Source organism: Malus sylvestris, chromosome 11 (genome assembly GCF_916048215.2).
Source record: "Malus sylvestris chromosome 11, drMalSylv7.2, whole genome shotgun sequence".
NCBI lineage: Eukaryota > Viridiplantae > Streptophyta > Magnoliopsida > Rosales > Rosaceae > Malus > Malus sylvestris.
This window is the reverse complement of record NC_062270.1, coordinates 8,410,451-8,428,142: the sequence shown is the minus strand read 5'-3', so window position 1 is coordinate 8,428,142 and position 17,692 is coordinate 8,410,451. Positions and strand designations below refer to the sequence as shown.

General features: G+C 36.2%; 1 protein-coding gene, 2 long non-coding RNA genes and 1 pseudogene across 17 annotated transcripts in view; 2 read left to right on the top strand and 2 right to left on the bottom strand.

Moving 5' to 3' along the window:
* Positions 1-14,773, top strand: part of LOC126591206 (uncharacterized) — a 102,918-nt gene extending 88,145 nt beyond the window's left edge. The window contains exon 3 of the long non-coding RNA XR_007612296.1: positions 14,638-14,773. This is a non-coding gene — a long non-coding RNA (uncharacterized LOC126591206). The remainder of the gene's footprint in view (positions 1-14,637) is intronic.
* LOC126591176 (putative receptor-like protein kinase At3g47110) overlaps positions 1-17,692 on the bottom strand; it is a 117,849-nt gene that overhangs the window by 50,271 nt on the left and 49,886 nt on the right. Inside the window, exon 2 of one of the 2 annotated variants that reach the window (XM_050256763.1) lies at positions 13,263-14,502. In XM_050256763.1, the coding sequence (XP_050112720.1) occupies positions 13,263-14,502 (1,240 nt within the window). Of the gene's footprint in view, positions 1-11,693; positions 12,022-13,262; positions 14,503-17,692 lie in introns of those variants that run through there. The other variant, XM_050256762.1, reaches the window with a different exon arrangement.
* Positions 1-17,692, bottom strand: part of LOC126591198 (RHOMBOID-like protein 1) — a 64,858-nt pseudogene that overhangs the window by 43,946 nt on the left and 3,220 nt on the right.
* Positions 48-9,131, top strand: LOC126591199 (uncharacterized). 14 transcript variants are annotated; one of them, XR_007612277.1, is made up of 12 exons: positions 50-656; positions 1,005-1,229; positions 1,716-1,773; positions 2,014-2,110; positions 2,214-2,329; positions 2,515-2,603; positions 3,782-3,853; positions 4,036-4,119; positions 4,238-4,299; positions 4,429-7,427; positions 7,550-7,714; positions 8,067-9,131. It is a non-coding gene; the product is annotated as an uncharacterized LOC126591199 (long non-coding RNA). The 14 variants fall into 14 exon arrangements; XR_007612276.1 differs by having other exon boundaries at positions 1,664-1,773; XR_007612275.1 differs by having other exon boundaries at positions 49-656; positions 1,005-1,773.

Sequence of the window (17,692 nt, the reverse complement as noted above, 5' to 3'; positions counted from 1 at the left end):
AAGTAGGGGGGGGGGGGAAGTGGCACTGTGAAATTTTGGATACATTTCATTTTATTTACGATCTTGCCACCGGGCTGATTTCAGCCCAAATTTCGCTTTATTTACAAGATTACCACTGGGCTTGAGAGGTTTTCAGTCTTTCGGTTGGAGCTGGGTTTTGACTCGAGGAGAGAGAGGGAAGACGTACAGAAGGGTTGACGACGCATTGGAGGGAGACGTTCGCCGGGAATTAGGGGAGAGGATTTTCGGCAGGGACGTGCGGGTGGGTGTCCTGTGGCTGATGCATCGGTCAGAGGGTTGTTGGGGGGATGGGAGGGCATGCCGCTCTGGGTCGAGATAGAGAGACAGAGCAACAGAGAGAGAGAGGGAGAGGGTGGTTCGTTTTCCATTTGCTTCCTGAATGTCGAATCTCCAATTGCATCCATTGTCATTTCGATTTGGGAGAGGGTGGTTGCTGTCGGTGAGATTGAGGGATGGGTGTGAGATTCGGTGAGGGGAAAGGTTACAGGGAGAAAGAGAGACAGGCAGAAAAAGAGGGAGGAGTGGGGTGAATAGGTCCCCATATGAACAAATCCATGCTCAGAACTAATTTAGGGTTAGGGTTCTGAAATTAATTTTCCCCCAATTTGCCCTCTCTCTTAAATCACCATATCTAGGTAAATCCTAATTGTAGATCAGACTTCTATTACAATTTGCTTTCTTTGTGAAATTTTATTGTAATTTACACTAAAGTCTCTGGCTTTTGAAGTTCTATATGAAATTGTGAATGTTGTTCGTAATCGAGTCCGGCCAAGTTCTCTGCTAAATAGTGCGAAAGTATGCATGATGGAAAAATTACTTTTGTATCATCTACATTTACCCGTTATCATAGCATGATTTAAAATATAGAAACATACTGCTTATAGGATATTAAGGTTGAAGTCATTTAGTTCCAAAGATGCCATAACTAATGTATCATTGAGTGAAATACCAGTTTACAAAGATATTGTGCTTATTTGTTTTAGGTGGATTACCAAAAGGAGCTCATAAAGTATTCAGCGAGCATGATCGACCTTGATCATTTGGATATTTAAAGGAGCCATTGATAAAGGGAAGACGACGAGTTGTGAACCTGTGTGCCAATTTTGCCAATTTTGCAGACAAGCGGAAACTCTGACACAGTGATCAAACAGGCTTTCATGTTGCATATTTTGATTAATAGCGGTGAAACCCACTGTGTGTCGCACCATGTAAGGAAATGGAATTGCTCCTTTTTGAGTTTAGGTAGATTTTTTAGAGGTTTTCGTATATATTGCTAGAAACTTTGTCTACTTATATATGGTGATTTACGTTTCCATTGGTGCACCTCTGGAATCTTATTATGTGTTGTAGGAAACTCTGTTTCTGTATTTATTGTAGAATATTTTCTTTGTTCTCTTCATTGGATTCGATTTCGGTGAGTTCTTAGTTGATCCTTGCTCTCATGATTTCCCAAATTGGTATTTTTGGGCGTCTTCAGTTGTCGCTTTGATCTGGAATTTCCGCGTTGTTTCTTTCAATTTCTGGGTTTTTATTTTTTCTCACATAATAATGACATTAATATAGTTGACAGTGACACCATGCATTACTTATAGATCATTTTCTTTACTGTAAGGACCCTTTTGAATTGATTTGGTAAATGTAGTGTAGGCATAAGAACTTTATGGTGTTTTGTTGTGATTCATGAACGATGGAAGGTCTCGTTGCTGTAACACGAAACCCAGCTTTCGGCTATCCGCTGGCATCTTTCTGAAGGTTTGTGTACTATCTTATGTGGAATTGGGATGGTATGACTTTGAATACTTATCGTACATGAGGAAAGGAAATGTGAAATGTTGGGTTGATTAATTAATAGAGAACAAAAGCATTGATACTATATGATTGTGTAGATTCAGTTATGTTGATTGAGTATTTGTTGGTGCGTTGCAATAAGATGCATTTTTTTCATAATAAGTTGATGTGGTTGTTGTATTTATATGCATCTTCGTTCTGGAGCCCTCCCTGTTTTCCACATCTCCCCTCGCACTACCTAAAGCCGAAACCAAACCCAGCTATGCAGGAATCAAATCGCAGGTCTCCGACACCCACAAAGGTAAAACGCTGAAAAAAAAAAAAAAATCCCCCTCTGTCCTGTCATTCTCATTTTCAGAAGATATGCAGACGGTTCCATGTCTAATGTCTTTGTGGGTTTTCAGGATTGACAAGGATGAACAGAAACGGATATAACAACAGTAAGACCAAATATGAGATCCAACGAAATAAAAAAAAATAGCGGTGTAGAAGCCAAGGCCTACGGATTCAAAAGGAAAAGGTATGAGCCCTGGTTCTGCACTAATATTACTTGGATTAGATGAATTTTTTAGTCTTTGCATCCGTGAATAAAGTCTGTGATCTCTGTGTGATCTCATTCACTGATCCCTAGATCTTGAATTTGTCTAATATGCTCATGGATGTGCTCTGTTTGTTTTCATGTACAAATTGGTGAATGTTGAACAGAATGCCTGCATGTTGGATCTGTGATTTGGGCTTGAACAAAAGTACCTCTGTGCTGCCTGGATCCTCCACCCCCAAACTTAGAATGAAAGGTTAGCAATAGCCTTTTTTTTACTTACTTTCAAAATTATTTTATAAGTAATTTTTGTATCTGTGAATCGCTTGATTCATTGTTGTAATTTTATATATTACATGATCGCAAGGCTCTTGATATCATTAATTGTTGGTTTTGGTACTTGACAATGGAAACCCCATCAGATTTTGGTTTGCATTGGTTTGGGTATTTTTACAGGAACAAATGTTTATTTTTTGTTGTATTTAGATAAGAATTATTAATTAATTTTTTTTTTTTTGGAAACTAATTATTAATTTATTTATGACATTCAAACTTTCTGAGATTTGAATCTATATTTGGTGGTTTTGTGATTCATGGTTGTATTTCGATTTTTGGATTGTAGGTATGTGAATCCTAAGTTTAGCAATTGGTACAATATAGATTAGGCATTGAAACAGATAAAACTAGTCATGTTTTTTTACATATTGTTGCCTGTATTTTTTTGTTCTTTTGAGAAGTACATAGAAAATGCAGTATTTAGCGAAAAGACGTATGAATATGATACATGTATAACAAAGGTGTGCATAATGGATAGTACAAACATTGCGTAGCTTTAACATGTGTTTGCACTTTCATGGTGTAATTAGATTTCTGTTCCATATTAATTTCATATTTTATATCACATTATGCTTAAAGAATGTTGTGTTAATTAAAATAGGAGAAAACATTTAGGGCTCTAGCGGTTCTGATGATGGTGTTCTGGATGTTCCAGTGGATGTTGAGAAGTTTTAAGTAAAAGAAAAGCCTTATGTGGAAGAGTTAGAATATAATTGCTATACATGGAAGACTTGGACTATAATTACTAGGACAAAATTACAAACAATTTTGTAGTACACCTTGAAGACGAGTTTTCATTCCTTTTTAGCTCTTTGTTATTGGTATATAAATTTTAACTACTATTTTCCCCTCACCCAATATATTATGTTCAGTTCTGGCATTCCCCTCAAAACATCGTTTATGTATCATTTTTATCTTTTTTCTGTGTTCAGCTCACATACCTTACGTATGTATTGGAGACTACGATACAGTCAGAGAATCACAGCCTGCATCGCTTACTTCTATTTTGAGATTAAAATCAAAACTCTTATTTGCTCTCACTATGTAATAGTTATCACTAACTTCTATTTTTTCTGTCTTATTGTATTTCCCATGTAGAGAGCTAGAACTAGAAGGACAGTAAAATGCTCGAATAATGGAACAGAATTGCGATTATGCCCGAGATATTTGGTAATCTTTCTGCTTTACCAAAACCAAATCACAATTTGTTTTAACACAAAGAAAGATGCTCTGTTAATCCAGGGATATGGCACCCTCTTTGTTTTTTGGATTGGATTTGGTATATTATTGAATAAGTGTTTTTTTTTTTTTTGGAGAATTATCAAATAAGTGCTTATGTATGCTGTCTGCAGATGTTACAGTAACAACTGCAAATACAAGTTGAGAGGAAGATCATATTCCTTTTGTGGTGGAGCTAGAGTTCGTTATCGTCTGCGGTAATCTTCAACTCAAGTTGTATGAAAATGCTTGGGTGCTTTTGAAGTGTCGACAATAGAACCCTTTCCTTCTTTTAACTTGATTAATCTAATTTTTTTCTATTAAATGATGGAGTAGCCGATCCTAGCCCATTTGAAACTCAAGAAGAGATTGAAATTGGGGAATGCTCACTGAGGCTGGTAAGGAATTGAAATTGGAAATTAGTAAGTGACAACCTTTGTTTGATGTGCAGAGTCATTGGATGGAACTTTTGTTGTAGTATATAGTTATAAGGTCAAGTGCTCATTGAGGCTTTCTTTTTACCGTAGGTAAGTCAAAGAAAGCTAAGAAATAGGAAAGGAAGGATGGTAATTCATTTGAAACTCAAGAAGAGAATGAAATTGGTGAGATGCTCACTAAGGCTGGTAAGGAATTGAAATTGGAAATTGTGAAGCGACAACTTTTATTTGATCTGAGTGTCGAGTCATTGGATTGCAAGTACTTATTGAGGTTTTCTTTTTACTGTAGTTAAGTCAAAGAACACTAAGACAAAGAAAAAGAAGGATGGTAATTCATTAGAGTTTGTAAGAGTTACTTTTCACTAACAGATTGTCTCGCATCACCTCCTTTTATACTTATGCTACAAGGATTCAGGACTCAATTTTGGATATATGTGCAAGTGCATTTTAGCCACATCACCATCATTCTCAAATTCATATGAAAAACTCATGCAAATTGTATATAACTTGGACTTAGAAATCCGCCCTTTTGGATGTACATAGGATGCAAATTGAAGACTTATTTTACCATGTGAATTCAGCTGTTTTGATTGGTTTATGAATTATTTAGATATGGGTGTGTTGAACTGTGGTTACGATTTCAAAACCCGCAGCGGAGCGCGAACATTTTTTCTAGTCACTTCTAAAAGGAATGAGTTTGGGCAGTTTCTTCTTACTTTTCCGCTTCACTGGTTGTTCACCTTCAGATGATCAGCTAGAACCACTTCTAAAGCCAACAGAATCTTTGTTGTCTGTTTCAACATCTCCAAATCCTAAATCAGGGAAGGGTTCAGTGCTTTCCTATTTCCATTGCATTTTCCACTGGTATTTTTCCCTTTAGTTTTCCCTACATTGTAGTCAAATAAGTTGTCATTGACATCACTTAGTTCATAGTCTGAGTCTCGATAATCTGAATCTTCCGAATTGCCATCGCCATCTATCTCTTCCTTTTCCACGTTATGTATACCTACCTCAACAAGATTGTCTTGTTCCCGATCTCCTTCATAAGCTTGCTCCAAAAATCCCTCAAATATGCCAAAAGGATTAGACGTGTGAGGAATGTCAAAAGAGTTTGTTGAAGCTTGAATTTCAATGTTTGGGGCTGACATGTGAGGAATGTCAGAAGAGCTTGATGAAGCTTGAATTTCAATGTTAGGGCTGAATTGATCGGTTGGTCATCTCCAACAATTTACACAAGTGCCACTCTATTAAGGGGCAATACAGTAGTTAGAGTCCAAAAATCACTATCAGCAACCATAGGCTTGTAAGTTCTGTCATTTGGCAATGTGTAATAGTACTTAGCAGTCTCAGTTACCCTAACTTCTTCGCACAATCCTCAATATCCCACCTGGACATTAGATCACAGTTCATATTACAGGCTTCTATAAAGTGACCTCCATGGTGCATTTCCATTTTAAATAACTCAAATTTATCTGTACAAGATAAGTGATCAAAGTTTAAGCAATCGGTAAAATGGCAAATCAAATGAACATTCCCTACTTAGATACAAAGTAAGCATCAGAATACAAGTGCATGGACACGAAGATAGGTCTCAGTACTTTAAATTTTGAGATTTGGAGTGTTCAAGTCACAATCACCAACTTTCAATGAACGCCATTTATATGTCTAAAATAAAAAAAATAAAATAAAAAACTCTCAAATTCTCGATTCGATACATAAAATGTTAAACAGGAGACCTTGTCCCAATCCAATCCGCCCTCTGTAAACAAACCAAATTATGTTGATTTATGTTATCTTTTATTTGAGATATAGATGGGAATACTTTGTATCCTAGTAGGACTCTTTGTAATCCAATATATTTATACGCTGTCAATGAATGAATATGAGCTACGGCTTCTACAATTCAATTTCCCTGTTACAGATTTTCTACATAAAAGCATTAAACAAAACACATGAAGACATTAATATAAAACAAGTAGTCGACATTCTACGGGAAATCTATGCGTTGCAGATTCCCATATGATCAGAGAGGTCGACTTATCTTGGAGGTAATGCTAATCAAAATATGCCACTAACCACCAGTCTCATCTCTCTAATTCCACCATGCTTTTATAGTGTTGCCCTTGATCACATATGATGGTGGCATGCTCTCCATTGTTGGAAGTCTTTAACTTCTTTTTCATTTTGCTTGATAGTCATTTATACCTTGGAAAGCAATAAATATGCCGTGATGAAAACAAGCACACAAAAAAGCATAACATTGATTTGGTGGTTTTTATAAGCTCAGGATGTTTTCTATATCGAAGATTGATTTTTCTGTCTTAACCATTTGCTAGATAGGAAAATTGCCCGATAGTTCCCGCTTAAATCATGCTCTCTCTCTCTCTCTCTCTCTCTCTCTCTCTCTCTCAATCTAAAATAGAGACATGATTCAAAATTAACATCACAAATATTGTTGATGCCACATCTTTTGTTGAGAAGTCATGAAACAAAAGACATGTTGCTAAGATCCTGAAAGATTGAAAAAAGTTATTTCTATATGATTATATCAGTTTTAACATTACCCACTACCCAATATTTGAACAGTCAATGCTTGGAGGCTTATGTCAATCTCTAACAATTGTTCGAATTATTGTATCCAAGTATGCATTATACATTCAATTGAGCCAATGAAGCATGTGTGCCAACGAATTTTGAAGAGTTCGGCTTGGTTTTCTCTCTTTGATCTTTAATATTTAAGTGTGAGGCACCTGTTTGTTGACTAATTGAGTCCCTTCTCTAAGTTTTTAGTAGATATTGTGTAATTTGCTTTTATGAGCACTTCTTTAAGCTGTCAAGTTCCCAAAATGTACAAGGAGATATCAAGTTTAACAAGTCACGAACTATGATCAATCCAAATGCAGTGAAATTAGGGATTTTACACTTAAAAACTTAGTTAGCTTTAGACCATAGGAGTAAGATTTTGCACATGTGATTATCATTGACCATCTCATTTTATTTTTCTGGATAAGAAACAAACTGTCATTGAAGGGAGAAGAAAGTGTACAAAAACAAAGTTTCTGTAAGCTTGCTGCCATTTGAAAATTCTGGTAATTACTCTAAACCCCCAAAATATTTGAAAATTCTGGTAATTGTTCTCATTGTTTTTGACAATTTGTATAAATTGCTGCCATTTGTACAAATTAAGGTTTCTTATTTCACTTGTTTGCAGGAAGCTATTAATTCTGCTTCATCGGTGACTCAAACCTTAAGCGGAGAAGTGGCTGACGGTCAACGTAAGCTCATAGCCCTTGCAGCTGCACGAGGAAACTCAAGTGCAGTAAATCCTCTGGTCACACAACTCACTAATGGACCTTTGGGTGGTCTTCATGAGAAGGTTTGTTGGATCTTAAATATGTGGAATATGTGGATATGTAACTCCAAATGTTCAATTTTATCAAATGAGTGTTGGTAGGTTGGCTATTTTAATCATGAAAAGCAATTTATTTTAGTTGAGCAAACATTATGCATGGACTTGGAACTTCTTCCCTTGAATTGTAGTTGGAAGGGTGTATGATAAATTTAGTGGGATTTGAGCATAAGCCGGTTGCCAGCCCAATACAACTGATCACATCCTGCAAGATTAATTTATCCACATTGGAGAATTTCTCATTATGCAATTCTACTGCATTTTTTTGTCAAATTTAAATTTAAATATAAATTTTAAAATTTTGGTTTTGATTATGCAGGTCGTGGATTCCGTGCTGCTGCAGTATATTTAAATGCTGCTGTCCTCCACTGTTTGAGCCTGGGCCTCCGCCACTACCATAGTGGTATATTTTCTTAGGAGCCTACTTTGCATGAATTATTTTGTGTAATTGGTTGACTTAAATCTTTATTTGATCTAACTATTCCAATTTGGCTAATTTGTTTTTTAATTTTTTATTATATTGGAGTTGAATTTGGTATTTTGGGTATGCTATCTTTGGATGCTTAGAAAGATAGTAATTTACTTTTGTCTTTGATTTTTCACTAATGGCTAATGGGATGTTGTGATGGGGTTTAGTAATTTTCAGTATTCTTCAATTATTTTGAATTTGCAAAATCAAATAACTCATGGAAATAAATTATTATTTCATTAATCTGTATGTAAGAGGACTTTACAATATGTCATCAAGTTTAGACCGACAACAATGAATGGCAAACTTAGGATTAATGCCTCTATTAATTTGATGTTTTCTCATGGTCGAGAAATATATACAGCTGTCTTATTTATTGGACAACATCATTCATCCTCTATATTTAATATTAATTGCTTTTCTTAATCTATTTTTCCGTCAATCTTTTCTGCTACATAATCTCATTTGGTTTTCGATTTTGTGAAATGTTTTGGAGGCGGGAGTGTGTGAAGTGTGTTGATGCTGAGGATAATGCTGAATTTGGTGACACTCCTCAACTAGCAGAGCAGGTAACAGAGCTTCTTCCAACTCAAATTTAATGATTGAAGCTGCCTAAGATTTGCGTAACATTCCCAAGTTGTAGTCGATGTGCCTGAGTGGTTGAGTGCTTGACTAATGAATGTAACCACTAAGATTTGGATTTTTTTTTTGTTTTGGGGGGGGGGGGGGTAAGAAATAACATTGCTAATTTCGGATTTATGGGTTTGAATTTTTAGTTCATTTTGCTTATTAGTTTATCTTACTTCTTTGAACCAAATGCAAATTCCAATCTTGCATTGTTAAGCCCTGAAATTAGAACAAAAAAACCTGCATGAAATTGAAGTTTTCTCTGATTGAGAACTCATTTTTCTTCTACTTGAAGTTTTCTCTGATTTATTTCTGAATAATTTAGAAATGGGTATGTTAAATTGTGGGTTACGATTTCAAAACCCGTGGTGGAGCGCGGGCATTTTTTCTAGTATGAAACTTATTTTGCACAACCATTAACAAATTGTTTGTACCTTTACGCAATCTCCATTAGAAAAGCCACAAGTTTCTCAACCAAGCAAATTGGCATCATAATACCCAACGGGTGCAAATTAGCCTTTTCTCATTTTTTTTATTTTCTTTTGAAAAACACCGAGGAGCAGGTAGCTAGCACCATCACTGTGTCTGTCCAAACATCAAATGCCCCTTTCTTTCTTTTTCTTCTGCAAAACGGCCGAAGTACCCAGATTCTTCCTTTCTATAATGAGCTTGCTAAAGACCAACTACCACACCAACTAACTTAACTACCTCTTATATTATTAGGGTGATTTTTAGTCACCACCCTCAAGTGGTGGTAATGCTTACCACCTTATTTATTACTGTTGGATGAGTTTAAATTTTGAGATTTGTGTCTGGGATTAAACTCATATAACGGTGATAAATAAAGTAATGAACATCACCATTATTTGAGTGTGGAGAACAAGAATATTCCTATAATATTGTACGCAAAAGGGGTAAGTTTCCTAATTGCAAAAGCAAAATAGAGACGTAATAATTAAAGGGTTTTTAAGCTCTTAATTAATGGTATTTAATTTGCTTGGTAACGAGAATTATTTGGGAGTCAGTCACCTACAGCATGCATGCAAATTGGAGGAGACAATTCAATAACCAAATTACACCACCGTATCCTTTGGAACTTCACTTATAGCCCCATGTTTACTTGGAAGACATGAAAATTATGAACAAAATTGATTTTTCTCCTAACCATGCCAATTGGGTTGCGATAAATTTATAACTCAATCAAGTTTATTTGCTCTGATAATTAATATTTGGGTAACAATTTATGATGAGATTCATTAAATACTAACAATTAGTGGGTGATATTAATTGGAGTGTTAAAGATAGGACACAGCTACAAGTCACATTATCGTGACGTATCTTTGTTCTAAAAACAATTTTGTTAGTATCCTACTGATTGCCCAAAAAATAAATCTCTTTCAATTGTAATAAATCTAAAGGGAATTTTAACGAAAAGCACCCGGTACAGTTCACTTTAACGAAAAACCACATTTTTACACTAAAAAGTCAATTCTGGTACTATTCACTTTACCCTTTATTTTGTCCTTATCATTAAAACTCAAAGTTTTCAAGCCATTTTCATTAGTTTTCCTAAATCTAAATTCAAATCCATTAATGAATGGCTAAGAATTTTCATTTTTGGTGGTTTAATAGAAACTCTTTCATGCCACTTAGTATTACGGTCTAGTGATATTCTCTTCACTTATAAATAAGAGGTCTTAGGTTCGGTTCTCGCCAAAGACGAATTTGAACAACATTATTGTTAGCCAATTGTGAGGCTAAGTCTATCTCCTTCTCCTTAGTGTAGATAATATCATTTGTTCAAAAAATAAAAATAAAAACCCTTTCGTTGTCAAGATTGGTAGAACGACTGCTGAAACCACTGGATTAGAAGTCAGAATGCACATGGAAAACTATTAATAGCAACATTGCTAGAAAACCTTGACTTGTCATAGCCCGTGGGCTTTAAAGTTGGGGTTAAAATTATACTAAAAATGGCTATTTGCAAACCCTATTAACCATACGGTCCATACCAACCAACTTCAACCCAATTCCCTTTACTTATATGGAGGAGTTCATATAAGTAACAGTATGCTATTAGTCCACTTTCAATAAACATGTTCAGTTAACTTGGTGTTTAGAAGAACATAGCTTGGCTTTAGATCATAATGAACTATCGGTGTTTCACAATAGTTATGAAAATAATCCAGTGCATAATAGCAACACCAATAACAATATCTAGCCCTTGAAGAAGATTTTAAATTCTTGGATGTATTGATCTCTTACCTCTTTAATTACAAAAGGGGGATGCAACCACTCCTCTAAGCTCCTTTGGTGCTTCAACTCATAAACTAGAGCCTTGAAATCATCATCGAGAAAACATGCAGATATGACCTTGATGAGATTTTGATGCTTGATATTTCTCAAACCTTCATAGCTACAAGTACAAGCCGAGCTCTATTGTCAGTATAAAGAACCCTTTTGTATGCAAACTCGAAACTGCCAATACCAGTCAAATTAGCTGAAGAAAACCGATCGGCGGCTTTGAGAAATTAGCATATGACACTTGCAAAGTAGAGCAAGTCCAAATACTAAAGGGATTATTAATTTCAAGCTATAAGCTAATCTTCTTTTCTTGGAGCTCTTTAGACTTGCAGTTGGGCAGCTTGAGATTAGGAATTCCCTTACAGAATCTAGTGTTGTCAACAATTGAAATAGCACTTTGATTTTCGAAAACACCTTACACCAGTCTAATAGGAAACTCAATTCACCATCTTTACAGCTACCAAGATGATTTTATTGAATGTTGAGGGTCTTGAGGTTATGAATCTTTCAAAAATTTGGAATCTGTCAAAGTGAATATTCAACAACTTCGGGAACTAGACTTCAATCGATGTAAATATTACACAAAAATACCAAGTACAAGAAGTAGTAATACACTCTTCACACAATGAACCTCATTGGTGATTATTTACATTGCAAACTTCCACATCTACTATGGTAACATAAAAGCTAGACTTACATAGGCAGTACACAAAATTTCTCTATCACAAAAGCACATAAAAAGGAGTTTCTATCCAAGAAAAGCAATCCTAATGGAATGAAGTTCAGATGCAGCATCATTGATATTCTTTAGTCGATCTATTGCGGATTCAGCAGAACAAGCAATTCCAATTCTAAATATTGAACTCAAGCACACCTCAACTTTATGAATTCTCGAATTGCATTGATTGGGATTCTCGTTCGAGCCTCCTTGAAGAAATGGTGCATCTGCAATCTTAGTAACTCTCCCAAGGAGAGCCATCTTGACAAAATTATGAAGGTTCTAGCTATCACCAAACATGTTGTCAGTGGGTCTCTTCCCTGTAAACATCTCCAACAAGAGAATGCCAAAGCTATAGACATCACCATTCGTTGACACCTCACTCCCCATGCCATACTCTACAATTCAAACATCACATTTGTGTATAAATAGTTCAGTTTGAATTTTGTAAATTAAATACTCCAAAATAAAAAAGGAAATATAATGAAGTATATATCTAACATATATATACCTGGAGCTGCATAACCAACCGTTCCTCTTATTCCAGCGGAACTTGTCTGACTTTGAATTGCTGAAACATTACTCGTTACTTGTGAGAGAAACCTTGCTATTCCAAAGTCAGAAACATGGCCAGTCAGTTTGTTGTCCAAGAGAACGTTGCTTGGCTTGAGATCACAATGAACTATTGGCGTTTCACAATGATTATGAAGATAATCTAGGGCACAAGCAACACCAATGGCAATTTCTAGCCTCTGAAGAAGACTTAACTTCTTGGGTACATGATCTCTCAACTCTTCAGTTCCAGTAGGTGGATGCAGCCATTCCTCTAAGCTCCCGTTGTCCATGAACTCATAAACTAGAGCCTTGAAATCATTACCATGAAAATCAACACTTGAACACACGGTTATAGTCTTGACGAGATTTCGGTGCCTAATATTTCTCAAAGCTTCACATTCGGCTATGAAACTCCTCGAAGCTCCATGGCGTAACAAGTTAAACACCTTCACGGCAACAAGTTGAGCTTTATCATCATCATCAAGAACTCCCTTGTACACAGACCCAAAACTACCAGCACCAATTAAATTAGCCTCTAAGAACCCGTCAGTAGCTTTGAGTAGAGTAGCATATGACACTTGCAAAATAGTGTTCCCCAAAGTGCTCAATGAAATTTCTTTCCTTTTCTTCCTTGACGAACAAAGAAAGAAATAGGAGAACACCATGGCTATTCCTAGAAGAGTAAGTCCAAATACTAAAGGGAGTATTAGTTTCAAGCTACGAGACAATCTTCGTTTCTTGGTCTCTTTAGACTTGCACTTGGGAAGATTTAAATTAGCAACAGGGCTGCACAGATTAGTGTTACCAACAACTGAAATAGCACTCGCATTTTTTGAAAACACCTCCAGTTGGTACCACTCCCCAAAATTGATTGAATGATAAGTTCAGATTATTCAGGGTTCTAAAGCCTTCTAAAAAATTTGGAATTTCACCTGAAAAATTATTGCGAGAAAGGTCTAGATCTTGAATCCCTCTCACTGAACTCATAGACAAAGGAATGGACCCGTTGAAGAAGTTTCCTTGCAAATGCAGGACTTCTAAACTCTCACAACCACCAAGGCTACTGGGGAGTTCTCCAGATAACATGTTATCAGAAACGTCCAATTCACTTAGACTTTGTAAATTCCCAACCTCCGAGGGAAGGGAACCTGTGAAGAGGTTATTAGACAAGACCAAAGCAACTGATAAGGAAGAGAGTCTAAAAACTTGTTTGGGTATTGTGCCATTAAGGAGATTATAAGAAAGATTCAACCATTGCAACCCATGGCATTCCCCTAGGCTTGAAGGAATGCTGCCCTCAAGATGATTTCTATCCAACCCAAGATATAATAACTTGGTTAAATTTCTTAAGGAAGAAGGAATATTTCCTGAAAATTCGTTCATGACAATATCTAATTTTCCAAGGTTTGAAAGCTTACCCATGTCAGAGGGGATGTTACCTGTGAACGTATTATTCCCCAAATACAACCCTTCCAAGCTCACCAGATTCCCTATCCCAGATGGGATACTTCCATATATTTGGTTATCGCCAACCCAAAACAATTCAAGTTTGGTTGAGAGATTGGATATTGACTTGGGCAATGTCCCTCCAAAACTGTTGTTGTTAATCATCAACTCTTTTAACTGCGTGGCATTGGTCAAGTCCGAGAGAAAACTTAAGTCACCATCTTTACCGCTCCCAATATTATTAAATTGAATGTTGAAAAAAAGGAGGTTATGAAGCTTTTGGAGACTCGGTACCTGTCCGATTAGGTTGTTACTCCCAACGTCAAAGAACCAAACACTTGTGACATTGAATATTGAGGGAGGAATGGACCCAGTAAGTTGGTTAGAGTCGACGTTGAAGATTTCGAGATTAGGAAGACTTTTGCCAATATCTGATGGAATACTCCCTTGAATTTGGTTAGCTGGCATGGAAAACGTAACAAGAGAAGAGAGGTTATAAATGGAGGAAGGGATGCTACCAGACAACTGATTTAACCCCAATCCCAAGAAGGTTAATTTTTTCAATTGGCCAAGAGAACTGGGGATGTTTCCCATCAAGTTATTACCAGCAAGACTTAGTCCCTGGAGAGACGAAAGGTTACCCAAGGAAGGAGGGACCTGTCCCGTTACATTATTAAATTTCAATACAAACATTTGCAGCTTCGACAGCAATCCAATTTCTGAAGGAATTTTACCCACCAACTTGTTGCGAGTGAAATTCGCATGGATAAGGTTGAAGCAATATGATATATTGTGTGGAATACTGCCACTAAACGAGTTAGCGTCTAATCGTAATACTTGCAATCTACGCAAATTCCCAATTTGTGGAGGAATTTCATGACTGAAGAAGTTGTTTTGCAGCCACAGCTCCCTTAGAAAACTTAGATTTCCAATGTTTGAGGATAGTTTCCCTACCAGATTTTGAGATTGCAGGTCCAGCTTGGTGACCCTTTGGCGATGTCGTTGACTGCACGTCACACCATGCCACATGCAAAAGTGAGTGGATTCGTTCCAGGAGCTCATCAGGTTGTAATTATGGAGATCTTGCTTTATGTGAGCTTTGATGGCAAGCAGCGCCAGCCTATCCGTCGCATTCCTTCCGAGTCCTGATTGCAGGGAGCTCCAACAGCAAACGAACACTGCACTGAAAAGCAAGTATATTAAGATCAATTTCAAAACCAAAACCCCCATTCCTGATCTGGTTAACTATATAACTAGAGAGAGAAGCAGAAAGAAAGAGAGAGGTGGGTGTTGAGTTGTGAAAGTGGTGAGTTCCATTTATTGCATGAGAAGACAATTTATAGAAGAATAGCATCATAGGAGGAACTTACACCACAGTTTCTGGTTCATGAAAAATTCAAACATGAGAAGGAAAAAGCCCAAGTAAATGATAACCATTTTGACTGCTTTTTTAGAAGACTTCACTGCACTTTCAGTGAAAAGCAAGGACCAAGATGATTAATGCACCTTTATCCCAGAAGCTGAGTGGAAACAATTTGGCAACCATCCATAATATCCTTATAATGCTTGGTGATTCGTTCCACCATGCCACAGTTTCTGGTTCTTGAAAATTCAAATATGAGAAGGATTAAGTCCAAGTAAATGATAACAAGTAACAACTTTGGCTTGTTTCTTTAGACGACATCGTTACCATACTTCCACTACTGGGACCTATTGTTTGGCACTTTCGGTACGCCAAGGACCAAGACCATTAAAGCACCTTGACTTCAGAAGCTGACAGGAAACATTTTTGGCAACCATACATAATAGCATTATCATCCATAATTCATTTTAGCAATCATCCAAAACGGAAAAACAAATACATGGAACCCAATATTTTCTCACATAAGACGTTACGTTGGTGTCACCTAATATGAAAGTTACCTTAGCAGGGCTACCCTAGCTATGAATGGAAATTTTGAAGTCTTTACGTTTTCTGAGGGGTCAGACTGTGAGATTGCTAATTTTTTCATAGTTCCCGTAAAGTATCATTGCAAGAAAGCTTGTTGAGGATGCAACCTTTTTAAAAATTGAGTTTTAACGAAACACTCCAGGTCCTGTTCACTTTTAACAAAAAACCACACTTTTACTTTTCTCTGGTACTATTCACTATACCTTTAAAAAAGATTTTTCATTAAAAGGGAAGTTTTTTTTAGACTTTTCGTTAGTTTTCCTTTTTAAAAATGGTAACAATTACTAGTGAGATCAAGTTTTCTTAATTTTTAAACTTCATGGGGGCTCAAGTCTCTAGCAGGAGAATTCCACCAATGTAGACATATCCAATTATTAACGCCTCACTTCCCAAATATTGTTAGCAAATTGAGAACAAAATAGTTGAATTATGCAAAAGTTTAAAAGAAAAAAAAAAGAGATTGTGGAGAGGATGCGAATATTTACCTAAAACCACATAACCAATTGTTCCTATTATTCTGGCGGAACTTGTCTGTTTTGTTGAAGCTTTTATATTGTTCAGTTGTGAGAGAAACCTTGCTAGTCAAAGTCAGAAACATGTCCAGTACTCGACTTGTTGTACAAAAGAACAGTACTTGGCTTTAGATCACAATAAACTATTGGTGTTTCACAGTGATTATGAAGATAATCAACTAATCAAGAGCACAAGCAACATCAATGGCAATGCTAAGCCTTTGCAAAAGATTTAAACTCTTGGGTGCCTCTCTTGCTTCTTCAATATCAGTTGGTGGATACAGTCACTTCTCTAAGCTTCCTTTTTACATGTACTCATAAACCAAAGCCTTGAAATCATTACCAAGAGAATCAACACTTGAACATGCAATTATAATCTTGACGAGATTTCGATGCTTGATATTTCTCAAAGCCTCACATCCAGATATAAAACACTTTGCTGCTCCATGGCGTAACAAGTTAAACACCTTTACGGCGGTAACCAATTGAGCTCTATCATCAACATCGAGAACTCCCTTGTACACAACCCCCAAAACTTCCAGCACCAATCAAATTAGCCTCAGATTACCCATCAGTAGCTCTTAGCAGAGTATCATATGAAACTTCCAAATAAGAGTTTGTTATTGTACTTGACGAAATTTCTTTCCTTTCCTTTCTTGACGAACAAAGAAAGAAATATGACAAAACACTTTAAAGTTTCATATGCTAAGTTTCGAAATGATCCTCCCTTATTGTAAAATTGTCCATTTCTGTGTCACCCTTTAAAGTCCAACTTTGCCAAAAAACCAAAGTAATTCATACTTGTTTTTTCATCTAATTGTTATCTAATAAATAAATGAACTATGTTTTTCAGTTAAATACTGAAATTTTGACAATGTTTATTAAATGGTTAAACGATTTTTATTTAGTTGATTTTTTTTCAAAGTTGGTCTCTAGAGGATGAACTAGAAACTATACATATGTCCGATCATCTTGCAACATTGCAGAATGAGAGCGAGAGCCGAGAAGGTAGAGCACAAAGGTCCGATTGAGAGGATATGTAACATCCCACATTCGACAAACTTAGCTATGGTGAGTAAATTGCGTGTTTGAGTAGTTCTATATGGCGAATAAATTTCATAGTTATCGGTATGGGTTTCAACTGTTATGAATTGTAGAAAAGAGGTACAAAGGCAGTAAAAGAATGAAAAAAATAATGACAATTAGAACCATTGCTTGGTGAATGCACATGACTATTTTACCCAACAAAAAACAAAAGAAAGAGAAAGAATACTTACAACAAGAATCAAGCATATCAATCAACATTCTATCAACTCTGAAATCTGTACATGTATGGTCAACTGCAAAGCTCAGCATATCGTTG